Raw genomic sequence first — 21,928 nt, forward strand, 5'->3', positions numbered from 1 at the left:
CGCCGCGGCAAGGGACAAACAAGGACGGACGGGGGTGCCGAGCGTTTGAACGCACCACTTTGTAAGCTACGCTCTGTTTGTCCGCTGTGATGAAGCATCAAGGCCTCGACTCACTCTGTTCAGCGAAGGCACGGGAGCCTCCCCCAAGGCTTCATCACCTGTGATATGTGTCAACAGTTATCAAGGATGTCAATGACTCAAAGTCTGGTGGATGTTATAAGATCCTTCATAAGCACAACCTGAACTGATGAGATTTGACAGTGTGCTAAATGGGATGGGAAATGAGATGTCTAACACTTGACTGGGATATAAATCTTAAACGTCTCAATTGGGATTTTTATAAACTGTAGACAATCCAAATCCATTTGTGATTCATTATACAACTTTTTGGTCGGCAGTGTGCGGAAGGTGGTTACCACGTCTGCCTCACAGTCAAAGGTTCTGGGCTGGAATCTCAGTGCGCGGCGTTCTCATGTTCCCCAAAAGTCACGCATGCTCGGTTCATCGAACGGTGGGAACGTGAGTGCGATTGGTTGTTTGTCATTATGTGCCCCGTGATTGACCGTCGACCAGTCCGGGGTGTAACCCGCTTCGCTTGACAAAAGTTAAATGGGATCGGCCCAAGATACAAATTTCAAACTAATGTAAAATTGTTACCAAAAAAATCCCCCCAGTGATATCTTTTCTTGCAAAATCTATTTTATATATAATACAGAGCCAAGTGGGCATGCCTTTTTTCTTCTTTTTTTTTTTTATTTTTTTTAAATTGGGCTTTCGGGGTGTAAACAGTTGGGCTTGACTGATTCTGCCTAGCAAAAAGTGGCCAGTGTGAATTTAAAAATAAGCTGTTGATTTATGTTGCAGAGGCAAACGTAAATTCGAACTACAATGAATAATGTGTGTCTCATTAGCTTGGTACACTTTCATTGGAAGAGAAATTGACATAAGAATAAGAAAACAAATCAGAAAGTAAGAGAGGACACTGGTGTTTACTTTGTATTTAGTTTTTTATACTGAATTATTTATCATTCACCCATGCACTTTCTATAGTGCCTCATTAGTGTAAGCTAAAGCCTCAGGTCCACCCTATAGAATTTATTATTTGTATCCTTTTATCCCCCAGATTTTTCAAATGCCATTTATATTGTGTTAATTTATTGGAGATTTATTTTATTAGTTTTGATAAATATTTATTTACACAATTTTGTTTACTCCATATTGGATACCATCTATTATAATTTGTATACACACTAATATTATATATATATAAATAAAAAATCAGTGAAGATGTTCCTAACATTCCACAGTGGGGGGCGCCGCCTCACCTGGCTCCCACAAGAACATTCCATAATTATTTTTAATATTAACAACTGCTTATTATTTACTATAATTATGAATTTATTTTTTACATGTATTTAATCTTTGAATTTTATATTCCACAAGTATGTTATATTGACACATATTGAATTATTCATTTTATTTTATAAGATTCTTATTATGTATTAATATTTTCTATTAATAACTATTCATAAATGATTTTTTCATAATTATTAATTTAATTTTAGTTATCTAACTCTTACAGTACATTTCATACTGTATGTATGCTATATTAATAAATATGTATTTATTCTATGTATAATATTTATTTTGATCTATTTCTTTATTACATTTCCGTCAGGTTATAATTTATGTAGTCATTTTTATTATTATTAACTGTTTTAAACTGAACTACAAACTGTTTATTATGATTACAGTGTCAGTTCTAATTTGACTTTATTTAGTGTATTTAGCCTACTCAGTCAAATGTTCATATATTTGAAAACAAAAAAAATGTATTGCTTTTTGCTATGCTATGGTGCAGCGCTTCGAGTGCGCCGTTTGCATGTCTGATCCAATCACGTCAGTGGATCATTATCAGCGTCTAGACTGGCCCTGATTAGTGGCCCATTGGTGATGCACCACACAGTGGCTGACAACGGCGGCCCGCGGTGGCCCGCTACAAACTCCGACGTTGTTATTCCAAAGCAAACAAGTTCAGCGGGAGCCACGTGAGGCGGCGCCCCCCACTGTGGAATGTGAGGAAATGAACGATCGGGGGGGGGTGAAAGGTCGCAGTGTGTCCCAGATACACATCAATAAGCGGACAGGCACTTTAAGGACACGTCATTACTCTGACGGCCGTGCACACGCAACTCAGGCATCGTCTCTTGCGTCGGTGCGTCAGCGCCACTCGCTCTCGACTCATTTTCTCTGCACGGGTTGGCACTTCGTTAACGGCTTGAGTTTAATTAAGTGTATGGAGGGTGTGGCGCTAACAAGAGCTATTGATAAACAGTCACTGTGAAGGTCTGCTTCGGTTAATTGAATATCGACTAATGCTCCATAGCAACGGGCCGCTTTCCATTTTTAACCCAATAGCAAAAAGTGACGTCATGCCATGCTCAACTAGTTACCGTATAGAGATCCCGTATGGTTGACTTTGTATTGAATATTACAGGGAAAAAGGAATATTAGTGTGCAAGTTTGCATATATTTACATGACAGTAAGAGGACCAAAAAGGTTTCTCCATCTTTCTCATGCTTTGTATTTAATACATAGCAGTGATTCCATAGAGAATATTATGTGTGGTCATGCCAGTGTTAACGTGGCCACAGATTATTGTTCTGCCAACGTTACGTTAAGTTCTTTTGCTCATAAAATGGAAACTCTGTCGTCATAACAAAGTGGGTATAAAAAGTCCGCACAGCCCTGTTCAAATGCCAGATTTTTGTGATGCAAAAAAATGAGACCCAGATAAATTATTTTGAAACTTTCCACTATTGATGTGACCGTTAACCTGTAAGAGTTCTTTCTTTTTAAAGAAAGGGAAGTAAAAATAAAGAACTCAGATAACGTGGTTGCACAAGTGTGCACACCCTCTTATAACTAGGGCTGTGTTCAGAATTAACCAATCAAATTAAAGCTCATTAAGTGGGAATGGTGACACACCTACCACCATTAAAAGTGCCTCTGATTAACCTCAAATAAAGTTCAGATGTTCTAGCAGGCTTTTCCTGGCATTTTTGTAGCGACATCTTTTAGCATAAGCACAGAGGGCTTCCACAGCATCAGAGGGATCTTATTGTTTCAAAGGTATCCGTCAAGAGAAGGGTAGGAAAGAATTTCCAGGGAATTTAATACATTTTCTGTCACTGGTAACATTACCAAGAACTGGATGACTCTCCCAGATTGTAAAGATGAGAAGAAAAGGGAGATCTGCCAAGAGGCCGGCAGCGACATTTAAAGAGCTGCAGGAGTTTTTGGCAATTACTGGCTGCTTAGTATATGTGACAACAATCTCCTGTCTTCTTCATATGTGGAGGCAATGGTGTAAGGTGGCAAGACTAACAAAGAAAAACATCCAAGCCTGACTACATTTTGCAAAAAACACAAAATCTCACAAAGATGAGGGAAAACGTGTTATGGTTGGATCAAAGCAAGGGCTTTCTGAGCATAATTCCAAAAGGTACATTTGGTGCAAACACAACACTAGTCATCACCAAAAGAACACCACACCTAGAGTGAAGAATGGTGGTGGCAACCTCATGTTTTGGGGCTTGTTCTTCAGGTGAAAGTAGGACCTTACAAAGTGGAGGAAATTCAGGCTTCCTGTGGGATCCAATTGAATGCCAGGAAAAGCCCACTAGAACATTTGAACTTTGTTTGGGGTTAATCACAGCACTTTAAATTGTGGCAAGTGTGTGTTGACTCCCATCTTACACGAGTTTGAATGGTTAATTCTGAACATAGTCATATCCCAATGAGAAGAGGGTGTGCATTCTTGTGCAACCACATGATCTCTATTGTTTATTTTTATTTCTTCTCACGGAAAAAAAAAACATCCAATTGAGTCGTACAGGTTAAAGGTCACAGTAATGGTGAAATGTCTTTTTTCCCCTCTAAATTATTATTTATCTTGGTCTCATTTTTTATGTCACAAAAACAGGGGTGTGTAGACTTTTTATATGCCCTGTATATGCAGTTATCAAAAACTGTTTAGAAGGTACTTTCACTTCAAACCAGTGCATGCAGTAGGTGGATGAGGAAGTGTGTGAAATGCTTCCCATCTTAAAGTGGAGCAGACGATCCCTGTAGCAGCTACGAGATAAGTCGCAGACACAATCATCAGCTGTCAAACACGCAGCAACCACTCACGCCCAATTTCACTTTCCAGGCCTCGCAAGGCGTGTTCTGCCCAGCCCATCTCAGATCGCCCGGTCACAACAAACATTTTGACGGCTGCCTCTATGCTTGGAGATATCAGTCAAAGGTGCTTTGGGATGAAACACGATGAGGCGTGAGATAAAAGGCCTGACTGCAGGACCCCGGGGGATGGAACTGAAGACAAGAGCGAGACAAGGAGGGGGCGGGAGGGAGCAGACTACACTAAAGATCTTCTGGGGGAAATCTACTCATCTTTCTTGCTTCATTTCACACGGTTCTCACTTGTGGCCCCTGCTGGCTGGTCTGCAGAACAGTCTGGAGTTGTCGTAGTCCTGTCTCGAGCTGCGATTCAACAGCAAAATGAATGTGGAAAACCTTAGATTGTCAAATAGCCTAGTGGGCAAGAGTAACATATGGCCAGAAGTTCTCTTATAAAACCTACTTTATTTTTAGTAATTATTTTTCTTGTATTCTCATAATATTAGGATTTCCATTCTCGTAAATTACAAATATTTGCCCTAAAAATGCGACTGTTCTCAACATATTCACTTATTTACTGTCAAAATATAACACTTTGTTTACATTGAGATTTTTCTCGTAAAAAAGGTCGACTGTGATAATAATATTATGAATGTATTAAAACGAATCATAACATTTTGACTAACTTTATTCTTATAAAAAATATTCTATTAATATGTTATAACTTTTTTAATTCTTGTAAGAATTGAAAAAATTAGCACTAAAATGCAAACTTAGTCTCGTAATGAGTTCATTCCATACACTATGAGATTTATTTTAATGAAAATGCTCCTTTATTCACACATCAACTTTTTCATTTATCAAAACTCAACTTTACTCTCAAAATATTACAGTTTTTTTCCTACTCAAATACAAAAAACAATCTAAATCCATTCAGGCGGTATTAACAATTTATTTTCAAGTTTTTTTCTCTCCAATAAATAAACACTTTATTCTCATTAGAGTTTATTATTGTAACATTTTCTTGTAAAAATACAACTATTCAAGTCATTCAGTCAAGTCATTATTTTTTGTTCTTAAAATAAACACAGTTCAGTCAGGTTTTTTAGTTTATTTGTTGTTTATTTGTTAGTTGTTTTATTTTATTTTATTTCAATTAATTTTTTGTTAGATTCTTTTCACAATATTTTTAAAATAGTTTTTCTCTTCAGATTCTGGTCAATTTGTGATGTCTGTGTGATTTAGAAGTAACCTAATAACAACAACAACAACAAAAAGTGCAGCAGTTTTAAAAGCATACATCAGCAAGTGAGAGTGCTGAACTTGCCAGTCCTTGCCACATGTATTAATGGGATGTCATTTCTTCTTGCAGTCTGCTTATTTGTCAGTGAGCATAATCATCACCTCAGCTTTTTTTTTTCTTTTGTAACAGCATTGGAGCACTGTCTCTTGAAGGTAGCTCCAAATCAATAGTTCTTGCCTTGACACACTCAAAGACGCACACGTGCACACACAATGCAGGTGACGAACTCCTCAACGATAGCCTAGAACCACAGCGTCTCTTTGTCACATACAAATGGCTCTCCTCATTACAACCACAATGTCCTTGTGAGGAAACTGTGTGGTGTGCTGCATCAATGCTGCTACATAACAGTACATAATGCAGTCAAGTGAGCGGTGAGGGGTTTTTGTTTTGTACTGATGAACGACAAATCTAATATTCAGGCTTTCTAACCCAAGAAAATGCAGCGGTAAGCTATTACCTGATGATTTTATGACCTTCACGATCAGGAAAAGTGTCACTAACTGTAGAATGATGTGTGATTAAATAGCTAACAACTACAATTAGCTTTTACAATACAAAGTTGAAACCGTTGTAGTGTCATGTACATCAGAAGCAGAATCATCTTGATTTTGCCATGTCCAAAAAACACACAAGGAATTTGTCTCCAGTAGTTGGAGCCACTCTAGTACGACAACAGACAGTCAATTGACAGAGAATATTTTTGAGACATAAAGACATTGAGAAAAATACTGAACAATAAAAGGTTGCTAGTAATCTGGTAATGATGGTACTTTTCTTCTTTTTTTTTTGACAATTTGACAAATATAATTTTGGCAATAGTCCAGTGCAATGATCATTGTGCAAAGGGCGCCGAGACTGCAAGGAATGCATGCAGTTTAAAGTGACTAGTAGTGCGATAATCTGGGACAATGTCGATTGTGCAAATGTTGCAGATATATATAAGTGCATTGTAGTGTAAAGGACTGCATACACCAAATTGGTCACATTTGCAACCTTTTTTTCAGCTTGTGTAAATCAAAATTTTCTTATCAATGCTGCTACACTTTGTCACGGGAATAAAACCAAAAGTTGTTTCCCCGGGTGACGTCACGTATGATTGTCTCAAAATTACAAGGGTGTGTGCGCGTGTGTGTGAGGGGGCTACACCGCTAACTGCAAAGATTGCCTGCTTAAATTGTCTCATGTTCATTTCACTCGTTATTACAAACACAGAGTCATGTGCAAAGGTTTTAATAACTGTTATGAAGCTATCAAATCGATCTACTTATTTCTTTTTATAAAGTAACCCTAGTATCAACCATGTTTATAGCACAGATAAATAAAAATAGGTACAAAGAAAACTATCATTAAAATAAAGTGTAATAATCATGAATGATACTTTTATATGGTGGTGGTACATTTATGCAATTGTTCTGGTTGTGGTAATGCTCAAAATGATGTGGTTTTCCCAGTGGAAGAGGGTTAGGAGCCCTCAATATAACAACTGGCCCCTCGAGTTGAACAAATGCTCAAACATAACTAGAAGTAACTAACTCGGCCACTCCTTGTTGCAGACACACTTCTTGTTCATCGTAAAATATTTTGCAAATATCATATCTCGAGTCACTGTCAATCTCGACTTTAAACTATGGTATGCCATGGTCATGCTGTACCTCCTCAAAAAAGAGTGCGACCAAATCATGTGCTTGTGAGACCAACTCACCAGTGCTACGAGTGCAAACGTTAGTGTCGAGCCCTGTATTGGGTGGCTAGTTTGCCCAAATTACATGAAATGGTCAACTCTTCAGGCATTTCTTTGTCTTATCTTAGCTTAGCTTAGATCCAGCCATCAATTTGCTATAGCGCTCAGGCCCAACGGGACTGAACTGGATAATCGTTGATAAATTACAGTCGGCAACTCAGATCTGCACACCCGGCGATTGACCCTCGCACACATACCAACTTGCTGCTACAGAAAAAGTGCAACCCCTGGTGTTCTTATCAGGAAACATTTTCAGGCTCCACATACAATCCTGTACTGTAATGTATTAGTTTGTTATTGAACCACAAACAACACAATTGTCAAGCAAAAAGCTACTTTCCCTGTCCTCTTTAGCAACACTAGAATTATCCAAAGAGGAACCAAGTAGAGAAATATGAGAGAGAGTCTGGATATCTGAGAGTCATTGACTGCAAAATAGACTCTCCGTGCTTTGTTTTTAGCCACAGGTAAATATGAAATGATAAATGTAGCTCAGTTTTATTGTAAAACACAATATATAATGTATTGGTATGGCTTAGTGGCAGCCGGCTGCATCTAGCTTCATACCCGGAAACATAATTTTTGCAGCGAAAACCACGACTGGCCGTTACGTCTGTGACGTTGCAACGTCATTAATCTGCGATTAAAATTTCGAACCACAGCAAAACTACAGTAGTTGGTGGCGGTTGGCCACTGATCAAAACTTTTTGCTGAACCCCGCACACTGTGCACCAGTTCAGCTGCTTCGCTCAGTGTGCACTCGGCTTTAGTTTAAATTAAGACTGGAAACTGATAGCTTTACAAAACAATAACAAGTTGTATTTGAATGCGTCGAATCTGTCCAGTCTTTATAAAATGTTTATAGATGATGAGCACTGATCAAAACCGGGCTAAGATTGTTACTTGCTCCTATTAGCTTTATTCCAAACTAACCTAAAGTGGCAATAATGAGGCCGAATTTGAGCATTTCCTCCACTGGGGCTGACAATCATAAATGCTCAAAGCGGGGAACACACATTCTGGGCCAAATTTCAGTATTGTTTCAATCAAAGTCAGCAATCCTGAGCCACTATCCTTTGGTGTGGGCTGTGTTGAGATTGAGTTTTCCTCCCCGAGCTGCTCACAAAACAGTCAGAGCCAACAATTGCAAATGCTAAACCTGTTTCATATTTACGCTGCCAAAGCCTTATTAGTGTGGTCGATACCCGAGTTGAGATGAGCCACAAACTCGGTGATTGTGACGTGAAGGGAACGATCTTCTACTACCCCTCGTACTTCTTAGCATTTTGGATGCCCTGTGGCACCATGCTGCCCCTCGCAGGTCAGTCTTTGTACTACGGCAGACTTCTGGTTAAGATGTTAAAAATCAGCATGTACTCAACTTTAGCTTATCTTAGATCAAAGATGGAAAACGGTTCACTATAACTGGATTTTACAAATGCAAAAAAAAAAAAAACATTTACATTTTACCACAGCCAGCTAGTCCAGTCTTAATGAGATGTTAAATAATGATGAGCGTTGATCAAAATCAGGCAAATTTTCAAGCTCCTGATAGCTTCATGCACAACTAAGCTAATCACCTGCTAGCGGTAGCTATTTGTCCTTGGTTAGCACATGAAAAGGGGATATTATATTGAACTCCTTCACCAAGTTATCAACATAAATCCAGGGAGGCACATTTAAGAAAAGTCAAACTACAACTTTGCATTCATTAAGCAAATTGCATAACCTTGAAGATTGGCCAAACTGCTTAATAAGCACAGAGGACACTGGACGGCATCCTAATGTCTTCATCTCGCTAGCCAAGAGTTCACCTAATTACGTTTCAGAAGCTGTTCAGAAACGTGCTTTGCTCAGAAGTCAAAACATAAGTAAACATGGACCGCAAACTAATGCAGTCTACAGAGAAAACAACTTGGATTGATTTTGGAAGGTTAGCAAAGGCGGCCTCTCACCGCAACTTTTTTTTTGTTTTTTAGGGGTAGTTAGTTGTTTAACACTGTAATGAAACCACAAAGCGTAATTGGATCAACTGTAGTGATTCCTTAATTGTATCAATGACCAAAACAGTCCTCTGAGGTTGCGGTGTAGCACCTTAACGTCCTCATTGCACTCTGCAGCACTATTGAATGGGCTTTGCTGCCGGCTGAACATTAACAGAGACATATTATGCAATTTTAAAGAGTTCCCAGGTTCCCAATTAAATGTGTGTGACATGCTTAGGTCACAGGACACTCATCACCTTCTCTAAACAGCCATGTTCACAGAAGCTGCTTTTGAGGGGGCTGTCCTGCCTCATGCAAATTAGCCAATGCTCACCCGGCCCCCCTAATCTGGGGTCTTCCGACACGAGCACGGCTTCAAATCCTGGGAGAAACCTGGCTGAAGGACAAAGTACATCGGTACAGCTATGTGTGTTTGAACCAGTGTCACAGAATGTTACTGAAAGGTTAGTTGGACTACTTTTACACTTACACTATTATACAGTATATAATAGGGCGTATGAAAACTTGGAGATGGTCCGTACTGGGATGAGAAGCATATGTATTTCGTTGCATCTCACATACGCTTCGAAAGTTAATACGCCGTGTGTTTAATTTACCAACAATGTCTGCCGTGGAGATCGAGAGAGCGAGAGCGAGAGAGAGAGAGAGAGAGAGAGAGAGAGAGAGAGAGAGAGAGCGAGAGAGAGAGAGAGAAGGGCATTTTCTGGCAATGCGAGCTCATTGTGCAGTGTGTATGTAAATAAGGGGCTCTTTTGCAAGTTCTGGTACAAGAAATGAACTATTGAATTAGTTGTTGACAGAAACCATCCATCCATTTTCTGTACCGCTTCTCCTCACTAGGGTCGCGGGCGTGCTGGAGCCAATCCCAGCTGACTCTGGACTCTGGACCCTGAACTGGTTGCCAGCCAATCGCAGGGAACATACTGTCTAAACAAACAACCATTTGCACTCACATGCACACCTACCGACATTCTGACTGTTCAAACTGTTACTGTTGCACTGTTGCATCAATCAACCAATCAATCAAATCAATCAATCAAACTTTATTTGTATAGCAATTTTCATACACACAATGCAACCCAAAGTGATCTACATGAATTAAAATCAACCCAACCCCACCACTTAAACACAAGGACAAAACCGTGCAAACACATACAGGCAAAAAAGAAGAAGACATTCACGCTTACAAACATACTCGTTAAACACGGAATACCAAAATGACCTACAAAACCTGAGCCTGGGCACAGAGCATCCAGGTGAGAACCAAACAAAATCTGCATTGTTCATTTCCTCAAAAGGAGAGAAACGATTGATGTTGCACCTTCCTAAAAAGAAATGATTTGTATTTTATTTGATATGTTTATTTGCAAATCTTTCACTGTTAGAAATGTTACTGCTGGCAGTTTTTATTTTAAATGTCATTTTATCTAGAAGGTAAAAACCTTTATCTTTTGCATTTGCTCCCTTACTGTAGCCAATGTGAACCAGTCCGTCACCTTAAAACCAGTCAGTGTATGTAGTGAGGCGGGGGTTCCACGCCTACAGTACACGCTCTGAAGTGGAAGTAGTTTGGCACAGAACATATCATGTTTGCCAGCAGGAGCTGGAAACATGTTCCATCATAAATAAACGGGAATCCACTGACATTTTCCCCTCTTTTGGCTGGGATAGGCGAGGTAATGATGTGTGACGACGTGCGCAGCCAACAACGGTGCAGCTCTGCTTCAACGCGGCAAACACCGATTTCTAAAAACGTGAGCGACCATACACATGAAAAAATCATCAAGGGCGTTCTTACTACTCTTAGTGTGTAAGGTATCTCCACCCACAATCGAGAGTCTTCTCCCCTGAACCAGATGTCTGTCATAGTACCAAAGAATATACGATATATATTGCAGCCGGCTGGGTCTCACGCTTCGTACCCGGAATTCCATTTTTTGTGTGGAAAGCTCGTGCAGTTTTGATTGGCTGTTACAGTACATCTGCGACGTTGCGAACTTGTACACCAGCTGACAGTCGGCCACTCGTGAAAACTGGTTGCCGCAAGCCGATCAGTCGGGTTTGGCCGCGTCGCTCGGTGTACGGCGAGCCAAAGAAATGACTCGTGAAACACGTTACAAAAACACTCAACACAAGCAGTTTGGCTTGTCTGTTTGTGTCCGCCAACAGCACGAGCGTCATGTCGCTTCCTCTTTGGCTCTTGTTACAGTTCACGTCACATTCACGGCGCCCATGGCTCAACTCAATGTTGACCACACACAAAGATTTGCCATCTTAAATATTGAACTGTTTTAAAAATTACGATTATGGTTTTCCAACAGATCGGGGAGGAAGAAAATCACTCTTAACACGTCACACGTCACAGATAAACTTTTAGACATCCGACAAGCGACCCTTTGCTAACTTTGATCGGAAGGGGGAACAAAATGCTTAAATTCGGTCCGATTATTGTTATGTGTATCCTCCGCTATGGCTTCTGGCTTTGACATTATAGTGGTAGAGAAAAGAAAATGTCAGTTCTTCGCCCAGGTAATTGCCAAGTTTTGGGTGGGGAAACTCAGAGTGGGGTGCGCTATAAAATGTGAACGGCTTGCTCACGGACACATTTTCTGACACCCAGAAAATGTACTTGGTCATGTGAAGAACGACACAAGCCTTTTCAGCCTTCGAGCACGTCCAAACATGTCGACTTATCGCGAGGACCAAATTGAAAGGCAACCGAGCGTGCAATAAAAGCAGCAGTGATGACCACACTCAGCAGAAAAAAGTTTAAAAAAGTCAGTTTTCTGCTGGGCTGCCGGAGAGTCTTTCATATCCACAACACACACACACACACACACACACACACCTTCTCTCTCTCGCTCTCCCTCTCTCTCTCTCTCTCAGAGACAGATAACCGACACATTAAAATGCAAAAGCAATTAAGGCCGAGCCACAACAGCGCTGAACAAGTGCCAAGCTGACAGCAGGACTTTGATTATTTTAATTAGAGCAATATGGCTGCTCGGTGCACCAATGTAATTGAAGTTGTACTGGAAGTTGCTGCCTCAACTTAGAGGGCAGCACCTATTTAAATATTCTCACATGGTGGAACAGTTATGCAAATGCATGCTGTGCTGATGATCTGATTTTCTATTGTGTGTGTGTGTGTGTGTGTGGTTTTTTTTAATAATAGCTCCAATTTATTCGTATTGTAAACGACTTAAGAGTGTTAAATAATAAGGATTGGGGATTGAATTCATCTGTATGCCAAATTAGTCCCAAACCCGTCTGGCTCGGGGAGTTGTGAGGGATTAGGAGGCAGCGTTTACACTAAGCACCATGCGAAACAAAATAATATAATGTTCCTCTACTTTTTTAAACAGTTTGCATGTTGGGTAAACTAATTACCATATAACATTTTGACAGCCACCATGAATAATTCAGCACGCTCTCAGGTAACCTTGCAAAAATTATCCCCCACATAGCGTAATGTTTGATTTTGTCATGTAGCCTGACAAATTGGGTGTGTTGTTATACAAGAGGTACAAGGCAGGAAAGTGGAGGGGAAAAACAGCTTGAAATTCTAATCCTGCTCAAACACAACATACTGCTATCAAAACAATAACGACTTTTCTTTGACACCATATTGACGTCTCAAAATATTGCCTTTTTTCTTGTTAAAATCAAAGGAACATAATGAGATTTCTCTTGTGAAAACATGACTAGTCTCACAATATTAAACTTTCTCTGAAAAATCAAACTTATTCTGACTTTTATTGTAGTTGATTATGATTCTCTTTCTCGTGAAAATACAGCTATTAAAATATCGCCTTTTTCTAAAAAGAATATGGCTTTATCCTAGTAATATGAATTTATGAGAGTTTTCTTGTGTAAATATTGTTTTTATTTCCATAATATTACTTTTTTCCCCCTTCCAAATATACAATTTGATATTTTTTACCCAGGAAAATATCACTTTATTCTTATAATATTATTACCTTTATATCATAATATTCTGATTTTATTCTGATAGAAATACAGCTTTACTCTATAAAAAAATGCTAGAAATAGTTAGAGAACAGTTTGAGGTTTCTTTTTGGTAAAAATACAACTTTACTGGTAAAAAATACAACAATATTATTACTTTTTTACTATAGGATTAATATTTTTCTTTTCTTAAAAAAAAAAAAATCAGCTTTATTCTTTTTTTTCCCCACAGAAATGCTAGAAATAATTTGAGTTAGTTTTGGGGAACATTATGAGATTGTTTTTTGGTTAAAAAAACAAAAACAACAAACAACAACTTTATTCTCATAAAACAAGTTTATTTCCCCACAAAAATATGTCTATTGTATGTAATAATGTGATTTTTTTTTTCTTTCGTCTCCTAGAAAATAAAATGTTATTCTCAAAATATTTGTGATTTATTTTCCCATAAAATTGTAAGTCTGGTGACTTGTATCTCAAGACACTACTGTACTTAAAAACAACATGACAAATTAAAATGCTTGAGTGGACATTCCCACAGCCTGTGTGCAAGGACTTACGTTTGACTGTATTAATGGCCGTCTATGACTACCAGATACTGTACTTAATAGCGATATGTATTTACATTTTACATGAGCATAATACACAAAGTTTAATGGGTAATTTAGCCACCAATGTTCTTCAATGCAAATCAGTGAAGAAGACGTAGCGATGGGTACAGACTGTTCCGACAACCTATGTCCGCACATTTATCAAAAGTGAAGATCTTCAAGTGTCTCCGATCAAGTCGACTTGCCTTTGCTTCAACAACATTACTGTGATTTCACAATCACGCTCGTCAACAACGCTGCGGAGCACTCGTGCAGATGTTTGACTCTTCCCCATTCCAACGTGCAATCAAAACTTTACAAGACTTGCAGGTTGACTCACAATGCACAACACCTGCCCGCAACGGCGTGCGCATCAATCTTCTGAGGAGTTCATGAAAAAACACCATCTGCCGCTGCTGCCTTCCTAAACATCTCCACGAGATTCATGACAGAGCAGAATGGCTCTCCGCTGACTTGTAAAAAGATTGGAGGTTTTGTGTGTGTGTGTGTGTGTGTGTGTGTAATCTGGCAGCGGCAGTCAATGCACGATTACGCACAGGGCCGTGCATAATTCCTGGGAAGACGCCCATAACGAGCCGAGCATCCGGGCGCAACCGGCCGACGCCAGTAAAGAGCGCAGACGGGGCAGAGTTATTGTAATCACGTCTAATGAGACTGGGAAGAAGCCGAGGAGCATATTGAGGACGTGTTTCATTAAATACACGACAGGTGTTTCGAACAAAAACAGAAACATATGCATTTTTGTTCACAATTCAATACAGTTCCCAGAGCTGCAGGACTTTCCCACACTGTGACAACGAGGCGCTCGCTCTAAAGCGGACTATCCGAAGGGAAGATGCATTTATGGGGTGATAGCTTACTTGAGGAAACATAGTCCAGAGTGCAAGTGTTCATAATGAAAACTATCACTCAGGGAGGCAGCAGTTCATGCCCTATACTGTGTGTATGTGGCACATGGACACATCGCCAACCACAAACAGCACCCGCACCGTTACCGCGTTGACAACTTCACCAAGTAGTCAAGTTCCCCTTATCAGAAGCTAATGCTAATCTGTGTATTTAACAAATATCAATGCAGCTCTGCTTACCTTGCACAAAACCACCACTGGCTTATTTAACCATAGAGTAACCATCTGTGCTCCCACTGCAACTTTTCTTCTCTGTTGGCTCATCGGCTGAAATGGTGGGTGGTTATTACGGTGGATATGAAAAGTCTACACACCCCTCTTGAAATGCCAGGTTTTTGTGATATGAAAAAAAAAAAAAAAGATCGGACCAAGATAAATCATTTCAAAACTTTTTCCACCACCTATACTACTCAACTGGATTAAAACATTTAAAGTGCCTCTGCACCCCAGATAAAGTTCAAATGTTCTAGTAGGATTTTGCTGACAATTTTTGCTTTTTTAGCAGAAGCCTAAAGGTTTTGTTCTGACACTAACTGGTATTTGGAACTGTTTATAATTATCTCCACTTTGACTTAGGCAAAGTGAAACAGAAAAACAGCTCCAAAGCATGATGCTGCTCACCGTAGGTATGGTGGTCTTTTGGTGATGAGCAGTGCTGTGTTTGCAGCAAACATAGCTTTTGGAATTATGGCCCAACAAAATTCTAATTTCGCTTCATCGGACCATAACAGAACCTCCCAAACACATGAGAAATGATTTATCTTGGTCTCATTTATTTATATAAAAAAAAACATGGCATTTGACCAGGGGTATATAGACTTTTTATATCCACAGTATATAAATAAGGACCACTGTTACTTGACTGTGAGTTGGAAGTGCAGAAAGGCTTGCTTTCAAAAGCAAATTGGTCGTTTAACATCAAACTTGATATGTACGTGCTCCAGAGACCCAAATATTTGCACACAACCCAAAATAAGTCATTTTTCCATAATACATTATGTCCTCTTCTAAGTAAAGCTCAAATGCATGCAAAAGCATTGGGACCACTGGACATTCTATTCCAAAGCCTATTTTTTTTTCTCTTGCAGTTGTTTTAAGGACTGTTTTTTTGGAAACTGCTTGAAATCTGTGTTGAATGGAGTCAACCAACTTCTGCTACCCCAGCCCAGGACGGTTGGTAGGCGTGGGCAAATCAAGCCAAATATCAATAATATTGCTCTACGGGGTCCTCGGTTTACAATAACATGAAGCTTCCTCGTAACAAGTGGCATACAATGAAGTAGTTTGCACAACAGCATAAGGGAGCATGTCATTCAATTTGGTGTCTTACTCAAGGGTATCCCAGCCATGACAGCCTTTGCCAGTCACGAGGAATCAAACCGAAGGCCACATTCTTGAGCACTCCTCCGCAGTCGCCAGTTCCGCCGATGGCAAGACGGCAGACAGGCTGCATGTGCGCTTGGTCAAACAGAAGACTGCTTTCAGATAAAAGTCATTTTTATTTGCTGCACCACTCGCAAGCTGTGGAGGCATTCAAATCGGAGGTCAACAGGGAACTGAAGCGGCTCAGACAACAACAATCTCATCTTTGATCCCAAGCTCGTCTGAACATTGGCTCTTCGAGAGGCTTTAAAGCCAAACGAGGGCAGCGGTGAAAAATGCCGTTGACACGCCGAGGTTTTCACGTGGGAATGATAAGCCGAGTTTCATTTAATGTCGCCCCTCACGCCCCCGCTGCCAACACAGCGATTGAGTCTTTTTGTGAATTATTTAGAATTCTGTCGTGTGGAGGTGGCGGTCGACAAAATAAAAACTGGACTACTCGGTGCTGCGTGCTGTCTGGTCTGCATGAGTCCCTGATGTACGCATCCAATGTGAAATCTCAACAGGAGGTCTACATTTTCCTGGGTTGACTCAGTACAATAAAGAGACCTACAGAGTCTCAGGGTTTAGCCAAAAGTGGTTTTATTACGGAACATTTACTTTTTAATTGCTTTTATACACATATTTGAATTGCTGGAGTTCCTAACCATCTATCAAGTGTGAAATTACACAACCAAGTGCATTTTATGAGAGGGGGGTGGAGTCAACAGTGGCCCATTTATATGGGTACAGGGCAGTTTGGAACAGGTGATTATTGTGGTGTGATTCGTGATCACTTTTTCTTAAGGCAATTTTAATTTGTGTGAAAAATGGCACAACGTACTTCTGTACTTGTACCCGAGAAAATGCTCCAATACTATGACACCGATACCACTTCACCAGCTTGACATATACCGTGCAGGTGGAGTAGGAGCCATGTGAAGATACTTTAAAGATCCCCTATTTTGGCTATTTAGATCTCCATAGAGTAACTCTAACATGGACTTAGCATAAAAGTGTCAATTTCCTTACAAAAAACACCTTGGTTTTGTCATACGAATGTCCCGAAAATGCCCCTCTGACAACAACTTCTGTTTGACCCAGTTTTGTATCCGCTTTGTCCATATTTGGCTAAGACCTCTGATTGGTTGCCTCCATGTAGAAGACCCACTTGTGAGAGCACGTTTGTTATGTTGACAGCACAGGCTTGGGAGCGGAAAGGGAAGGCGGAGATCTTCGCTAGTGACATAGATAAGCTCGAGAAATTCAAATGACCGGATTTCAGGCCTCTCAGCAGAAAATCGTCTGGAACTCAGGAATGCGTAGACGATTTTAATTCATATTTCACATGTTTACTGAGGCACCCCAATAATATATCCCAAATACTAGAACAAGTTCATCTATCCATCCATTTTCCGTACCGCTTATCCTCACTAGGGTCGCAGGCGTGCTGGAGCCCATCCCAGCCATCTTCAGGCGAGAGGCGGGGTTACACCCTGAACTGGTCGCCAGCCAATCGCAGGGCACATATCAACAAACAACCGTTCGCACTCACATTCACACCTACGGGCAACTTTAGAGTTTTCAATCAACCTACCATGCATGTTTTTCAGATGTGGGAGGAAACCGGAGTACCCAGAGAAAACCCACGCAGGCACGGGGAGAACATGACAACTCCACACAGGCGAGGCCCGATTTGAACCGGGGTCCTCAGAACTGTGAAGCAGATGTGCTAAACAGTCGGTCACTGTGCCGCCTAGAAAAAGTTGGCTCGGCAAAATACATCCCCTTTAAATGAAACACAGATGACAACACTAAAGCCGACTGCAATTTATGCGCTGTGAAATGGAAGGAGGCGGACACTCGCAAGCTGCAGCGGCAGGCTGTCCGGCCAGCAGTTTCTTGAGCGCACCCTACACGAAGCCTGGCCACAGAAGGTGGGCCGGGCAGGCGACTCGCTGCAGCGCAGCCCGTCGAGAGGCGGAGGAGAGGATAAGACAAGGAGAGGCGATAGTGTGAAAAAGTATCACTTCAGTTGTCCTGTCAGTTTTATTTTATGCAGTAACCTGTGCTCTTCTCAACAAGCAGTCACTTTTTTTCTATAACACAGCGGTAACATGGCTACTATTTGTATATCCACGAGACTTAATGATTCTTCCGCTCTAATTTCTTCTTTGTCTCTTATCTAGTTACTCCTTTTACATCGGGCCCCCTAGTGTTCAGACTGAGACACCACATAACTGAAATACCTTGATGCCTCGTGTTACAGACTACATTTACGCAAAATGTTTGGCAAGACTGCGGAAGGATGTTAAAATGTCACTGATGACAAGTTACGAGGAAACGTTTTGTGTTTCTGTACAATATTTGATTTCAATCAAATACATTTACATCACAATTGCAAGATGCCACGGCTTTATGAAGTATCGGTACCTGGTATCGGCAAGTACTCTAATGTAAGTACTTCCACTCGTATTTGATCTAAAAAAAAAAAAACATTCTAAAAAGTGATATTGGCGCATGCCTAAAGAGAACCCGAGTCCCTTATAAAGCCCCCAAGAGATTTAATAATCATCCCTTCGTCGACAACTTCCCAACAACAAATCCGTCTCCCCCCTTGCAGTTGAGTCCATGTGTTAGTGCTCTGACAAGAAGGAGCATTGAGTCAAGATGTACAATGCTACATTAGCTTATCGCAGTAGCTGCAATGTTTGTCAGTCACACAAAGAAAAACCTTTGCAGTTCTTGGTTGCATATGAGCAAAGCGTCTGCCACTTACAAGCAAGCCAAGAGCACGGATGCGCTTTCATATCCTCTCAACTCTCGCCGAGATTGAACCCAGAGATCCCGATCGGCTTTGTGACGAGCAAACCGGTTTCCATGGCAACGCCACGAAAACCCAACCACGCCCACCGCAATAAACATACTCAACGGCGTCAAGCAGCTGTTTTTTTTTTTTTATAGCTAAAGCATCATGAAGTGTCACAGTTTTGGCATCACAGGACGCATTAAAATTCAAAGCCACATTGAACGTTTGACTGACTGGAAAGAGTAACATTGGTTTGACTGATGGGCAGCCGGGAAGAATTAGGGTAATAACTGGAGCATGTTTTCTTTTCACTCCTCCCACTCTCCTCTTTTTCTTTACTCTATCCCCTTCCTAAGTTGTTCACATTGTTATTATTTCGGGAGGAACTGAACGGAATAATTGTCCCCACAAAGCAACCTGCAGACGTCTCAAGCCTCCCTGATAATGAGTCTCAACCAATCTATGTTGGTTTTCGTTTGGCTCAGACGGATACTCTAATTATCTCATGATCAATAATGAATTAAGCGGGACCCACCATGTTTTTAATTGAAATGACTATATTGGTAAGATCATCAAAAGGTGCAAACATCACTTTGTAAAGTTTATCCCGGATTAAACTCGAAAATGTGCCAAAATCAAGAGACAGAAACACAGTCAATTTGAGTGATCAGGCGTCCTCTTTTTACAGGGCATTCATACATTTGTGACCTATGGAAATTTGGCATTTGTGGCCAGGATTTTATAAGTAATGACTTTGTTTTTTGTTTAGTTTTTTTTCCACTTGCATGTTGTTAAAATCCCACCTTCCTGCGCAGTCTGACAGTCAACGCATGTCCATTTTTTTGGACCTATAAAAGTGCGGTCACCATTTTAAAATCACCTGCATGGATTATTCCGCTCTACTGTGGCTTGCATTTCTATGACAGTGTAAAAAAGGCGTAATATCTGACCATACCAGGGGGCCACATAGAACTGTGCACTTTCTGGCTGTTAACTGGCTAAACTGCATGTTGAGTGACTCAGCAGCTCGTGTACGAATGTGCTTATTACATGTTTGCGTCCTTAACGTTTTTTCAATAAGGCGATTGAAAGTGCACCGGCGGCTTTGTCTATCCTTGATCACTTGCACGGGCATTACAATACGTTCTAACTAGCAATGGTAGACTATATTAAATTCATATGTTAGCTTCTGTGTTGACAAGTGTAGATATGCTGTTTTAGTACACATAGCACATTATCTTCTTTCTTAAGTGTGAAATGATTCCAAGCTTTGGACATTGTTTTTTGGACTCTTTCCTCAATCCTCGCCACCATCGCGCCAACACGGAGTGCTGCAGGTGACTGCAGTAACATTTGTCCGTGTGGAAAAATGATCACTGCGAAGCTTCCAGGCAGAGATTTTGCTTCGAGCTTTTTTCATCATCGAATTTTTCAATTAATCGTTGCAGCCCTAAATGCCGTTTGTGATTTAAGAAGTCACTGTAAAGTTTTCTGCTCCAACCTGGCTCTGCCTCACCTCATGCAACCTTAGAAAATAATAGCAATCATTTTCTAGAGTGCCACTCAAAAATTGGCAAACATACTGAGGCTGCACGTCATTCAGTATAATGGTCACTTTCCAGTGTGAACACACAATGGAGCTCATCAGAATGACTTTGACTTTGGGGGCCAGTGCCAGTGTGAGACTTTCTTCCTTTTTTGGGGGGAGTGTAAACAACCTTTGTTGCCTGTCATAGCAACAGTCAGCCTCCCTGTCAACGACGTTTTTTGTCGTGCGTAGACTATTTTAAATCTTTCTGACAGAACCATCTAACTTGTTGACGTTCAATGAAAGAGAAGAAGAACATACACACAAATCATTACTACATCAGCCACCAAAGTTCCTCGTCATCCATCAGCTGCCGAGTCTTTAGTCCTCAATATCGGCGTAACAAAGTGCAGGCTAACCGCGTCTGACCTCACCTTGCAGGTGAGCGCAGTCAAGTTAATGACTCGGAGGATGAATGTGTCGGGAAAAAACGACGGGCGGCAAACATTCATCATAAAATACACGGGAATGCATTTCAAAAGGAAAGATGCGAGGAACATGTTAAGGATGACTTATCATTCCAAACAGAGGAGAAAGGTTCACATCTATGTTTTTTTTTCTTTGGACCTTTATAGAATGATAAACTGATGCAGCATCATAATAGAATAATGCAAGCAACAATGGTAAGAATAATTATGATGAAATCCTTTTTAATGTACAGCTGACTCTATGTGATTATAGCATAGAATTTATCAGCTATAATAATTATATTAGTTTTATAATACTTTCATGAACAAAATGTATTTTACATTTGAGACTAGTATTTTTTAATGTATTATTATTATGTATTGTTTTGATTTTGACGTGATCAGTGACTGATTGAAAGCAAATTTAAAAAAACACACTATTACTACGAAAATAAAAAAAATACATTAGTACATTAGGAAAATTGTGGGAAAAAAAAGAAATAAAACACAAAACAACGTGTTGTTGTTACCTGCGCGTCCATGAGCAGGTGTCTCATGAGGGTCATGGACTTGGTCAAGGGGTCCTGCTCCCCAGTCAGGAAGTCACGCTCATCATGGCTCAGGATCCTCGGCCGGCTCACCATGAACTGAGCGATCTGGTCGTTGAGGCTGTTGAGCGACTGGACGGCTGCGAGCGAGAAAAGACAAAGAGTAACTTCAAGTATGAACGTCTTATCTTCTCCTACGCACGCCGAGCTTTTGGTTTGTCTGCCCGCTAATGAGAATCCTCCCAATGAGGCAGCTGTGATCCTTCCTCAGTCAATGTAACGCTCATTTTGGACAACAAGGGAATCATTAGGTTAAGTCCATTAGCGAGACACAGAAACCCACATTTGCGCCATTATGTGATATGATTCATCCCGGGGACCGCCGCCATAATAATGCCATTATGTCTTGTTGCAGTTAATGGCCGTTTCAGCACTGTTTTGCATCGCTTTGTCTCGCCGGGTTTGTGGAAAGTCAGACTTGGTGTAAGAA

The 21,928-nt window shown here is 40.5% G+C and overlaps 1 protein-coding gene across 6 annotated transcripts in view; it reads right to left on the reverse strand.

Moving 5' to 3' along the window:
- The window catches only part of kaznb (kazrin, periplakin interacting protein b), a 112,102-nt gene that overhangs the window by 69,785 nt on the left and 20,389 nt on the right, over window positions 1–21,928 (reverse strand). For all 6 annotated transcript variants that reach the window (XM_061783658.1, XM_061783653.1, XM_061783652.1 and 3 more), the window contains one exon: window positions 21,421–21,578. In XM_061783658.1, coding sequence (XP_061639642.1) covers window positions 21,421–21,578 — 158 coding nt within the window. The remainder of the gene's footprint in view (window positions 1–21,420; window positions 21,579–21,928) is intronic.

Source organism: Phyllopteryx taeniolatus, chromosome 9 (genome assembly GCF_024500385.1).
Source record: "Phyllopteryx taeniolatus isolate TA_2022b chromosome 9, UOR_Ptae_1.2, whole genome shotgun sequence".
Taxonomy (NCBI): Eukaryota; Metazoa; Chordata; class Actinopteri; order Syngnathiformes; family Syngnathidae; genus Phyllopteryx; species Phyllopteryx taeniolatus.